The 13,034-nt window shown below is 39.9% G+C and overlaps 1 protein-coding gene across 10 annotated transcripts in view; it reads right to left on the reverse strand.

Annotated features, from left to right (window-relative positions):
- Window positions 1-13,034, reverse strand: part of MAPKAP1 (MAPK associated protein 1) — a 270,519-nt gene that overhangs the window by 92,883 nt on the left and 164,602 nt on the right. The window contains exons 8-9 of one of the 10 annotated variants that reach the window (XM_023730747.1): window positions 4,074-4,108; window positions 1,227-1,250 (exon numbers count right to left, since the gene is read on the reverse strand). The exons of 8 other annotated variants lie outside the window; for them this stretch is intronic. In XM_023730747.1, coding sequence (XP_023586515.1) covers window positions 1,242-1,250; window positions 4,074-4,108 — 44 coding nt within the window. In that variant the 3' untranslated portion in view covers window positions 1,227-1,241. Of the gene's footprint in view, window positions 1-1,226; window positions 1,251-2,133; window positions 3,557-4,073; window positions 4,109-13,034 lie in introns of those variants that run through there. One more of the 10 variants, XM_023730748.1, reaches the window with a different exon arrangement.

Genomic DNA, 13,034 nt, shown 5'->3' on the forward strand with positions numbered 1-13,034 from the left:
GGGGACAGGAAAGCTGGTGATAGGGAACCCAAGGTTGAGTAAGGACAGTGTTGACATGTAGTGGGGTTCTTAACCATTGTCATAGGGCAATATGTGTACTAACTGTTTAATGAGAAAACTATTTTGTTCTGTAAACCTTCATCTAAAAGTAAGAATAGCAGCACAACTGGAAGAATGTAATCGACGTCACTGAATTTTACATGTAGAAATTTTTGAAATGGTGTATCTTTGGGTATGTATATTTTCACAAAAAAAAAAGGTCCTCCAAGGCCAAGAAGGGCGTGTGTTGACATGTCGTGGGATTGTTAACCAATGTTATAAAACAATATGTGTACTGACTGTTTAATGAGAAAATATTTGTTCTGTAAACCTTCACCTAAAGTACAATTTTTAAAAAAAGTTAAGGTCCTGGATGGCACAAACAGTTTGCGCTTGGCTGGTGACTAAAAGATTTTCGGTTCGAACCCACCAGTGGCAGTGCTGAAGAAATGAGCCTGACTATCTGTTTCCATAAAGATCAAAGCCAAGAAAAACATAGAGCAGTTCTGCTCTGTAACATATGGGGTCTCCTAAGTCACAAATCAATAACAAAAACTAAATCAAACAAAAACTAAAAAAATCAAACTAAAACAAAAGTAAAACAACATTATCCCCCTGCCCCCGTCCAGGTGAGTAAGTAGACATTTGAAATAAAGATCTGAAGGTTCTCATTAAACAGAAGTCTTACTAGAAGCTTCTTGCTGACACCAAAAAACTTATCTTGTAGGGAACACCTGGGGGGAGTTTGCCTGTGGGAATGATTTGAGACATGGATGTTGTGAAGAAAGATGTGAAAACCAGAATTCCAAATGATAACCTTGTAAGTTTGCTTTTCTAAGCTTCACATATGCGATTTCCCAGCTATTAGAGCTGCATACAACCCCAAATGCTTCCTAATGGGCCCCAGTAACATTTCTCCAATGATTCAATGCTCTGGGAGGACCAGAAGATTTCCTATTACTTACTTCAGGGAAAACCTAAGGGGAAAGTTCCCATAGTATTAATTTTAGCCTACATCACCTCTTGAGCATAAGGTACACCATACATCCAGACATCATATTCAAAGCATGAATTCCTTTTATTTGCTTTAAAATCTCACTAAAAAGTATAGAGGAATCTTCTAATTCTGGCTGCTAGCATGTAGGGAAGAAATCTTGGTTCTTCAGACTCATGCATCGTTCAGTGAATACTGATAAGGTCCTCTACCATGTCTAGTAAAAAAGAAAAATGGTTTATCAGATAATCACACTTGAGGGAGTGGAAGGGTGGGGAAAGGGAGGTACACAGAACTGCTGTCTGCCTGGGGTCTCTGGAGAGGGGCCAGGCATAGAAGGCACCCAGGTGGGCCCAGTGGGGCAGGCATGGGGAAAAAGAGACCCAAAGGCCATATTCCAGATGACATGAACTACGGAAGCAACGAACAGTGAAAATATTAAGTGGAAAGGGAGGCAAAAGGGGCTGGAGGGTGGGAACTAGGTCCAAAGCCTGACCCGGAGGCAGGGTTCAAGACACGAAGCCTAGAAGATTTCGAGGGCAACTGCATGAAAGAGGAGGGAATCTTTTATGAAGAGCTGGTGGCAGGGACCCTGCAAGCAGCTGTACCAGATTCAGACCCAGGAAACACAAGACGACGTAATAAGAGCTGAATGAGATTTTGATGGTGAGGGACAGAGATGATGAAAGGCTTGGTTTAAGAGCATGGCAGGCAATAATGGAGTGACCCAAGAGGAACTGCAGTTTACTTCTAAACTCTGTAGACATGTACATTTAAACTAGGAGACATCACCCTGTTTATTTTCTTTGTAGTCCTTATCCCTATCACATGTATCCTGCTGATTTGTTTACTTTTTATTGACCATCTCCCCCACTAGATTGAGAACTCTCTGAGAACAGGCGCTTGTCATTCTTATTCACTGCCTGAAGCTTAGTAGAAATTGCATAAATATTTACTGAATGATGAATTTGGTTTTAGACACACCATACTTGAGGTGCTTGAGAGATCTGTACGACCCTCAGAAGTTTTTAGACTTAAATCTCGCTTTCTCTTAACTTTATCTTAATTTACATTGTTCTATGAAATGTAGCATTAAAAAAAAAAAAAAAAGGAAAGCTGGGGATTTGTTATGATTTGATATTACCATGATTATGTGGTGACAGTTTTGGGGAAGATTGAGAAGTTCCAACAGACCACCTAGTACCTTTTGTAGCACCTGGACTTTAATCACATCTCACTTTCTGTTTGAAAAACTGGTGTGATGAGACAGTAGAACCCACACACTTAGCTGACTGCCATACTGTGATTAGTAGCTAGGTAACAAGAAAAGTAAATGCTGATACTTCCCTCTACCCAGATCTGCCTCTCAGTGCTAATCTAATGCCACTTTCCTCATTTTAAGTCATCTTTGTCTCTGGACATTATTATCATTGCAAGGCAGAAAAAGAAATAACCCTCACTGACTGGCTAGCTATTTTTCTTCTTTTCCCCCTACTTAATGCATTTAAAACTACTGCAGATACACATCAAAAATACCATTATTTGCAATTTACTCAAGAAAAGGAAAAACTCTTTATGGAAAGTTGTTAACTGCAATTGTTAAAAACCACTTTTAAAATTGTTTATGGGGGAATACAGCTCTAACGTCAGGCATTTGAAAGCAGTAAAACAGAAGTCTGGTATCTCAGGTCCTCTGGATGATCTTGAAGAAGTCTTCTGTGGTAGGATATTCTTCTAAAGTGGTGGTTTTTCACAGAAATTAGCTAAAGTCAGTCTTGGTGAAGGAAGAGTTTTTCTTACAGCTATAACAGGATAAGCACATGGATGGCCTGCCTGAAGAAAGAGGGCCTTCTGCTTCCCCTGGGATACACTGAACCTCTTCAAGGAGGGTGGAGAGATATAAGGGGCAGAGGCAGCACTCCAAACCTCTCTGTCTATAACTTCTATATTAATTCACTCAAATATGATACTGATGTTTAAGTATATTTACTCTTTTTAATGTCTTCTGAGAAGAACCATCAGGCTCTGTCAGCTACTCAACTAATAATACAAAGGTTTTTTTTTAAAAAAATCACTTGTAAACATGCTTGTTACAGGAAATTATAGTTTGCTCATTTTATATCTAGGATCTTTGGTATAAGAAATTAAATTTGCTGATATAAGCTATATGATTTGTGAGCCTTGTAATCATTAGCCCTGGGGTAATTAAGAGCTTGGCTGCTAACCAAAAGGTCAGCAGTTCAAATCCACCAGTCGCTCCCTGAAAACCCTATGGGGCAGTTCTGTTCTGTCCTATACGGTTGCTAAGAGTCAGAGTCGACTCAATGGCAACGGATTTGTATTTTTGATTTTATATATATGGTATGTGTTTTCTTGTTAGTAAAAAATCATTAGAATTGACTTTCTGGATCTAGTTTTCTCCTTGTTCAAAGTAAGAGTGGTTTCAGCAGATTCAGGTCTAAGTATAACTGAAAGTCTCACTCTTCCACAGGGTATAAGGCTTAATTCACTGGAAAACATTCACTGGAAAACAAAATGTACAGGCAAAGGCCAAGTCATTTGTGAAGAAAAGGAAGAAAACCAAACTCTAAGGAGAAAGCTAAGTTATATGGTGTGCTTATGTGGTAGTGCCAGCAGGAATAGTGGCAACTGACATCCACTGAGCACTTACTAAGGACTAAGGGTTTTACATGCATTCAGTCAAAACAACAACCTTTTAAGGGAGGTATTATCTTATTTACAAAAGAGATAACTAAGAAGCAGTTGATAACTGCCAAACGTCACAGCTTGTGTGAAAGATACAGCTGAGGTTGGAATGTGGGCAAGTTTGATTCTAAAGCCTGTGCCCTTTCTGTTGAATCATACTGCCAGCCACAACCAAAGCAGGTGCACTTAGTATTTCTAAGGAAAAAAGTGCACCCATCTCTAATGAGCTGTGGACACTGGATTTTTATCTACCAGGAAGAAGTGTGGTACAGTGGTTAGGGGCACAACCTTTGGAGTCAGACATCTAGGTTTGAGTTCCAGCTCCCCTACTTACTAGTTGTGTGACCTTAGACAAGCCTTGAATCCTCTCTGAAATGAAAGAAAAACCAATTCAAATAGTTGTTGTAAGGATTAAGAGAGATAACAAAAAAAAAGTGTCTGCAAGATTGCCTGGCAAATTTTAAGTATTCAATAAGCAGTAACAACTATTCTTATATCCGTAACTGTATATACTACTTAAAACTACAGGTCGACTGAAGAAACTATGACCTCAAAGATGTTATTTAACATACAAAGTAATGAAAGATAGATAAATTATTTTACAAAAAGGAAAAAGAATATTAGTGTTTTCTATGCCACAGGGATATTTATTTGTAAATTTAGAAATTCATATTATGAATTATATATCCTTAATTTTTGTGAGTTTTTTCCCATTTTATTATGAAAATTTTTAAACCGCAGACAAGTTGAAAGAACTGTACACTGAAAACCCATGTACCCACCACCTAGATCTTACAATTAACATTGTACTATGTTTGTTTTAAGGAGACCTGGTGACATAGTGGTTAAGTGTTTGGCTACTAACCGAAGGGTCAGCTGCTCGACCCCATCAGTTCCTCTGCAGGAGAAAGATATCGCAACCTGATTCCATAAACATTACACCTGGGAAACCCTATGAGGCAGTTCTACTCTGTCCTATAGGGTTGCTATGAGTTGGAATCAACTTGACAGCACACAACATATCTGTTTTATCATATATCTATGCATCTCTATCAATCCATCTTTTTTAAAAAATGCATTTCAAAGAAAGAAGCAGACATCAGTACATGCATCCCTGACCACTTCAGCATATATATCATTAACTGAGTTCAATACTTAAGATTTTTAAATTTTTAGGTAAAATTTGCATACAATGATATGCACAAATCTTAAAAGTACTAATCGATTGTTCTGACAAATGCATACATCTGTGTGACACAAACCTCTATCAAAAAAAAATATAGGCCACTGCCTTTACTCTAGAAAGTTCCCTCATCTACATAACATTTTAAATGAGGAAGCTGTGGTGTAGGGAAAAAATACTGAACTCAAGAATCAAGATACCTGGGTTCAAATCCCATTTACATTACTTATTAGCAACACGCACACGTACACTATCTTTGTGTGTGTGTCTATCTTTAGTTTTCTCAACCATAAAAAAGATGTAATCTCCATCTCACAAGGTCTTTTGTAAAGGTTAAATGCAAAATACTTGGCATACAGTAAGGGTTGGGCAGACGTAACCAAACAGAAATCATTACCTTGGTACTCCCCCTCTATTCCTCCCCTGCCCTCCACCCCAACACACAATCTGAGGATGTTGCCTTCAAAAAGAAAATGGTGAGGACAAAAAAACAGCTAAATGAGAGATGAGGGAGAAAAGGCATCTCTCTGCATAGGCAGTCCTCTCCCAATTTATCCACTCTGACTTCAGCTAATTAAACATCTGTCTCAACTGTCTCCTCAGCAAATTAGTCATCCCCACTTTGTGACACTGATTGTTGGTTGCAGCCTTTTCCCCACTTGCTACCATTCCCAGAAACTTCTAGGAGTTTACTCATCAGGCACATGGCAAGGAATGATGCAGGGTCCCCATTAACCCCCTACAGTTGCCCTTGGTGCCAGTGCTGTTCATAATGCTGCCAGGTGTGCCCTTAGATATGCCTGCCCAAAATAAACCTGTTAAGGGGTGACAACTTTTTTGTCTACATGTCTGGTTTCCAGATTATGATGCATTTTCTAAGTGTTATGTATACGTAAGAGAAGCTAAAATAGAGCATTTAACAGAAAATCTATTTTTTAAACTACTTTTGATGACAAAGCAAGCAGGTAACATATGATCTCTAATGAAGTGAACTGGAGACTAGTGAATTACCAGTTAGCTATGTCCGTACACATAAACAAAAGCTTTGCTGGTGATAGAAGGGCCAGTAAACAAACACGTGAAATGGCCTGGCTTGGATTCGTGCCTTTCTTTATATATGAGGGAGTGTGTGTGAGAGGGGGTGGGAGTGGGAGAACAGTACAGACCACAGGGCACATCCTAAGAATGGTTTTCTAATAAAAACAAAAATAGTTTTCCAAAATTAGACTTCCTTCTCAATCTCTTTCCACCAAAAGAATTGACTGGTCTAAGAATAAATTTTTTATGACGATAAATGGCTAATAAAATTACTTTAAAATGCTTAACTAAAGACCAGAAATGAAAATTAAAACAATGAGATACTAATTGCTAACCATCAGCTTGAGAAAAATTAAACACTGATAACATCCACTCTCGGGGAGGGTGTGGGGAAAGAGGCACTTTCATATACTCCTGGAGTGTCAAAGAATGAGTTTAAACTTTTTGAAGGGTAATTTGTTTTTCGTTACATTTTAAATAAGCAAAGCTTCTGACAAGCAATCCCGTATTTAACATCCAGCACAAATGTGCAATGAATATTCATACAAGATTGCTGCATGTTTTGTAATTTTGTGATACTGAAAATTTGGAAGTAATCTAAATGTCCATCAATAGAGGGCTGGTTAAATAAATTTAATTAGGAAGGTAAAAATAATGATTGCTCATATATAAGAATGTTTGTAACTACTGAATGAAAAAAGCAAATGCAAAACTATATATATATAATTTTTTAAAAATTCTTTATACTTATACATTCTTCAAGAGTTCATTTAACAAACATTTATTGAGTAGACTCTATTTGACAGGACCCCTACTAGGTGCTGGGTATATAGCGATTAAAAATAAAAAAAAATAGCACACTGCCCACATGGAACCTCTAGCCTGTATGTATTATCTCTATGTGAACAGGGCAGGAAAAAAAGTCAAAGGACTTATACCAAAGAAGGTTAGAGGAAGCTTCACTTTTCACTTTGGGGACCTCCATAATGTCTGAATTTTTTTCAACAAGTATTTAATTTTATTTTAAAAAAGTCTTTAAAAGTCTGTCTTTTACTGCTACCTTTTGATACTAACTCCAGGAGATCTGACAGCAGCTCCAAAATATTTCAATTCTCCCTAAACTGCATATTCACCTCTAATAAAAGAAGTCAGACTTCCCCATGGTATCCATCCTCTGTTTCCTGAACTGAGAGCACCATCCACTGCTCTCCACGCCTTACTTCAGGGCTCTATCATCCGTTGAACAGATTCTCTCAAGGGCCTTGTCACGAGACTCTCTGGCTCCTGTTTTATGGCGTTTAATCCATTTTTACACCTTTAATCCATTTTTACAATGCAGACCGTAGGTTTTCTAAAAGAAATTCTGATTATATTGCTCTCCTTTCAATGGCTCTTCCCGCCATCCGAATAAAGTTCGAGTTCAACATAGTTTACAAGCATGGCCTGGTCACAAATGACCACTCAACCTCATTGTGCCCCACCCTCCCCATTCCTACTCTACTGCACTAATATACTCAGCGAGTGCTTTTTCCAGAAAGCAGCAAGCTCTCTCATTTTGTTCCCTCAGTATGATGGACTGAATTATGTCCCCCCAAAAATGTGTGTATCCATTTGGCTGGGCCATGATTTCCAGTATTGTGTGGTTGTCCTCCATTTTGTGATTGTAATTTTATGTTAAAGAGGATTTAGGGTGGGACTGTAACACCCTTACTAAGGTAACATCCCTGATCCAATGTAAAGGTAGTTTCCCTAGGGTGTGGCCTGCACCACCTTTTATCTTACAAGAGATAAAAGGAAAGGGAAGCAAGCAGAGAGTCGGGGACCTCACACTACCAAGAAACCAGGAGTAGAGTGCATCCTTTGGACCTGGGGTCCCTGTGCAGAGAAGTTCCTAGTCCAGGGAAGATTGATGAGAAGGCCAACAGAGAGAGAAAGCCTTCCCCTGGAACTGACACCCTGAATTTGGACTTTTAGCCTACTTCACTGTGAGGAAATAAACTCTTTGTTAAAGCCATCCACTTGTGGTATTTCTGTTATAGCAGCACTAGATAACTAAGACACTCAGCTTGAACACTGTCGTATCCCTCTTCACCTGGTCAGTTTCTATTCATCCTCAAGTCTCACCGAGATAATTTGTGCAGGATAGTTCGTCCTGACTAAGATTAGACTAGCACTTCCCCTCCCCCAAAGTGCACCTAGGCCCTATACTTACTTTCGCTTATACATGCACTGTATTGTAACTGCCTGTTTCTCTATCTTCCCAACTAAACAGCAAGCTCCTCAAGGGCAAGGACCATTTCTTGGTCTCTACAAAATCCCTAATGTCTACACAGTGCCTGCTATATAACAGGCTCTCAATACGTGAATATACCTCCTCTTCTAGTTTTGAGTACAGTATCAGGCCTCCAGAGATCTGCCCCCTGCCTATCTTCTGCAGCTTACCCTCCACCCATTTCCTGTTCCAATGATTTGGAACTTATGTTCTGTGATTATGTCTCAAAACATGTTGTCACCTCTCCTTGGAATGTTCTTCTCCCTGCTTACCCATCTGGCAAAGTTCAAACCAATCTTCAAAAAGCCATTATAGGAATCACTGACTCCAGAAAGCCTTTTCTGAGCCCCCTACTCCATCCAGTAGTTTTAAGTACTCCCTCATCTGTGCCACTTTAGTAGCTTATATGCTTCTACTCAAGGAGCCCTGGTGGCACAGTGGTTAAAGGGGTCGGCTGCTAACCAAAACGTTAACGGTTCAAACCCACCAGCCACTCCACAGGAGAAAGATGTGGCAGTCTGCTTCCATAAAGATTTACAGCCTTGGAAACCCTGTAGGGTTGCTATGAGTCAGAACTGAATTGATGGCAGTGGGTTTGGTTTTTTGGGTTCATGCTTCTACTCATGCATTTACCATCGTTTATTGCCTCCGTTTATGAGTCTGTCTTCTCAGTGGGCTTTCCGACTGATTTCTTGTATAGTAGCTAGCACGGAGTAGGCAGCATTTGATGATGACTGTTGAGCAAGCAGGGTCTCTTAGACCATACAGAGCTCGAGAGCATACATAGCCCTTTCACACAGTGCCGTCGACTAATCTTCACTCACCTGTTCCTGTGTTAGAGATGAGGAAAGGGAGGCTCAGAGAGAAAAGTGCTTGATTACACATATAGTTACCAAAGTTCCTTAATTCTAAGATGATGTAAAAATGGCGGTGCCATGTAGGTGTCTGACCTCCTTGTTTAACTTCACAAGGTGGGAGGAGAATCATTATCAGCATCAACAGGCCAAGACTGATTCCTAGGAAGCAGAGGTCAGACATACCTCCTCTCTCCAAACTTTTTACCAATTCTGACACCAGCCGTTCCTCCCATGGTACTCTACTTCTCTGCTGGGTTTGACAGTTCATTGCAAATGGCCATACAGAACTCAAAGACAATACTCACAATTTATTAGGGAAGTAACAGGTTACATTCAGGATCAGAAACGACTCAGATACAGTTCTTCGGTTAGGACAGCTTCTTCTGAGCCATGCCTGCAGGTAGGCCTCTCTCTAGCCGTCAGCGTCTCAGTCCCTTGGCCCTGCCTCTGCCCTGCACGGGCAAGTGTTATAAAGCTGTTTAGGTGTGCCAATAAATGCCTGGGGACACCCTACTCCACCAGTAAACCTCGGCCCAAAGGTGCTCAGCTCTCTAGCTCCATGGGTTGGCAAGCCTTGCTCTGTCAAGTGTCCAGAGGCACCCTGCTCTGCCGGCAAGCCTCCTGCCCGAAGGCACTCAACCTTCTCGCTCCGTGGGCTGGGAAGCCCACTGCACTGTCTCCTGCTGGTTTCCTGGTTCTGCTGCCTCTGCTGCTGCTGTTTCCCTTCCACTGCTTCTCACCATCTCTTGTCATCTCCAGGTTACAGCTCTGTCTCCTGGGTCTAGGAGGTTCTCAGTGCAGGGATGCCAGGTCTAAAGGATGCACTCCACTCCTAGCTTTTCTTTCTTGGTGGTAGTGAGGTCCCCCTTTTCTGCCTCTAGGATGGATCATTTTAAGCCTAGCAGGATGGCAAAACTGACTAATCCCCTTGTTAGGGTTCCATATACCTTATTTGCATGATCCCACCCCTACAAGGGTGCCATGCACCTTGATTGTATTATTAGCAAGCTGTCCAATCCCTTTGGCAGGCCACAAGCAAGCACTTTATTTGCACAATCTCACCCAATCTTTTGGTGGGAGTTACAAGACCATGGCGAGAAAGGCCATATAAAAGCGATCCGTTGCACCGCAGATGCATATATTTTTTTTTTACCTTTTAACATTTCTAAAATCAGGATGCAGCTTGCAATCAATATAAACATTTGATGTAGTAGCATTTCTTTTTATTTTTTCCTGGAAAACTATGATTAAATTAATGGTGCTCTAAAACTAGTCCCTAGTGGACCCAGGGAAAGATCAGCCTTCCGACTCCAAATTGTGTGCACCTCCTGTACCACCACATAGCCTCTCGGAAGTGTCCATCTTTTCTCTTTCTTTCATTCTGCTTTTTCTTTAATCTAATCTATTCCTTGGCTGCTCCAGATAGAGTGAATGAATAGATTTGGTGATGAAAAAGGAACTTCTGAAAGATTAGCAGCTAGTAGGAAGAGTAAATGCCAGTCAAACATAATTTTGGCAAATGATATATTTCAAGTTTTTCTGATGTGGCAGTTGTGAGCGCTCATAACACCCTTCTAAAATAACTGGGTTTCTAAAGTGGTTCCAAAAGATTTTTGCTTGACATAAATTCTCTAAATTTCCAGGCTTTCTGGATAAAATAGTTGACTGCACTGCCATCTTTAACATGCTCTGTTATACACTCAAGAAGATCCATTAGGAGTCTCAGCGCACTCCAGACAGGGGGAGGCTCAGGTGAGATGAAACAACAAGATAAAGAGGCAGCGAGAGGAGGCAAGAAGGAATATTTAACTTAGAGCTTCTTGGCTGGGGCACTTCTGAGTTATACATTTAAACGTCATAGCAGCCCTAATTTACTATACCATTTTCCCAGTGGGTCACTGGATACCAAGTATCAAGTCTTTATTTCTTATTCAGCCCTCACACATGAGTGGCATTAGCATGATTATTTATTCTTTCACAAGGGGCACTTTTCTGCAGAAATTACTGCGTTGTGGACAAAGAACATCTAAACAATTCTATTTATCTTTCTTTTTTTGTTTCTTAAAGAATTACCTACAACATAAGGAAACCACACGTCTATTTCACTCTTTTTTTTCTTAAAGAATTACCTACAACAACGTAAGGAAACCACACGTCTATGTCTCTGGATCACAAATTCTATTTTCACAGAAGAAAGGTTACTGGATTTTCTATGAAGCAGGGCTCTGTTTCCCTCTCAACCTTACAGGTAAAAGATTCTCCAGCTTACTTTAGACTTGGGAGAGCATTTCAGATTACAAGAGTGTTAAAAACCCTACTTTATCTAAAACATATGAGCTTCACTTTTCTATAGGGCAGCTCAGGACAGGTGTCTGTTGCTTTAAGAAAGCTAGACATAAAACATTAAAACTGACACCAATACAGACAAACTGTGCAATTACAAAATGAATTCCTGGCTTTATATCCAGATTCACCACAGGGTTCCTTTAAATGCTGCACTTCCCTAGCACATTTAGATCTTAGAATCAATGAACATTTCTGTTTACAGAATTTTAAATTTGTTCTCCCATTAGGGTTCTAATAAGCAACATGGTACAATAAAAAGAATGCAGGCTTTGAGGTCAAAAATGCCTAGGCTCCAATTTAGGTTTCACCATTTACTTGCTGTGAAAATTTGGGCAACTTTAACTTCTCTGAGTCTCATCTATAAAATAGGCATAATAAAATCTACTTCCCAGGGGTGCCGTGCAGATTAAATAATATCTGTAACTACACAAAAACACTCAATAAATCAGCTTTTATTCTGTGCTTCCACTCCTACCCTCCTGGAACAGATCTTGGGGAAAGACCAACTCCTTAACCAACACACAAATTCCCCTTAAAATACTCTCGATAAGTAATAAATTAATTTGTATACAACTTTCTAAGTCTATCCGGTATGAAAGTAAGACCACTATATGAGGTATTGCTAGTGTATTACAGCAGGCCACACATCATGTTATAGGCTCTAAATCCCCTCATCCTGGCTTCCCAGGTTCTCTGCCTGGTCTGTATCACTCTGTCATATTGCAACCATCAACTCTGGTCACTTTTTTCCCCATTTCTTTCCAGTTCTTTTCTTTCTTCTTATTCATATTCTCTGTATGGCCCTTCTCCTCTTTCAGTTTCAGTGTTTATGTCACAGTGGCTAGAAGTTTGGGTTTTATTCTAAACACAAACAGATGTAGACATTAAAGGGTTTAGAGCAGCTGTGATCTGATTTATACTTTAAAAGATCCCTCTGGCTTCTGTGTAGACAACAGACTGGAGGCAGTCAAGAAGAGAAGCAGGAAAACCAGTTAAGGTGCTATTTCAACAACCCAGGTGAAAAATCATGGTGACTTGGATTCATACAATGGAGATGGAAAGACTGAATGGATTCAGCATATATTCTGGAGGTAAAACTGACCGGACTTGCTAATGGTTAAGATGTGGGGAGTTGGAGCAGGGGAAACTCAAGGCTAAGAACTGGATATTTGGTTTGGGCAGTGGACAGTGGTATCATTTACTGTGTTGGGTATCTGCTGCATCTCTCTTAGAGGGTCTGTTTTCTTTACTTTTTTTTTTTAATTGTACTTTAGATGAAGGTTTACATAACAAATAGTTTCTCATTAAACAGTACACATATTGTTTTATGACAATGGTTAACAATTCCATGACATGTCAACACTGTTTAGAGGGTCAGTTTTAACACAATTTTTTTTGGGAGGGAAAAGAGTTAACTGTTAAGTAATCTGAAATGTTCTTTTTATATTAAAATATGGTATGCCTTTAACAGTCACTGCTTTGAATGATACCACTCCTCCCCCTACTCCCCAAATCTTCCCAGCTTAAACGTGAAGGTCACCATTCAAAATGTCGATTCCCCAAGGAGGAGTTCCCTGACCATCCTTTAGGAGGCAGTGA

The sequence above is a fragment of the Trichechus manatus genome, unplaced genomic scaffold (genome assembly GCF_000243295.1).
Source record: "Trichechus manatus latirostris isolate Lorelei unplaced genomic scaffold, TriManLat1.0 scaffold00038, whole genome shotgun sequence".
In the NCBI taxonomy this organism is placed as follows: domain Eukaryota; kingdom Metazoa; phylum Chordata; class Mammalia; order Sirenia; family Trichechidae; genus Trichechus; species Trichechus manatus.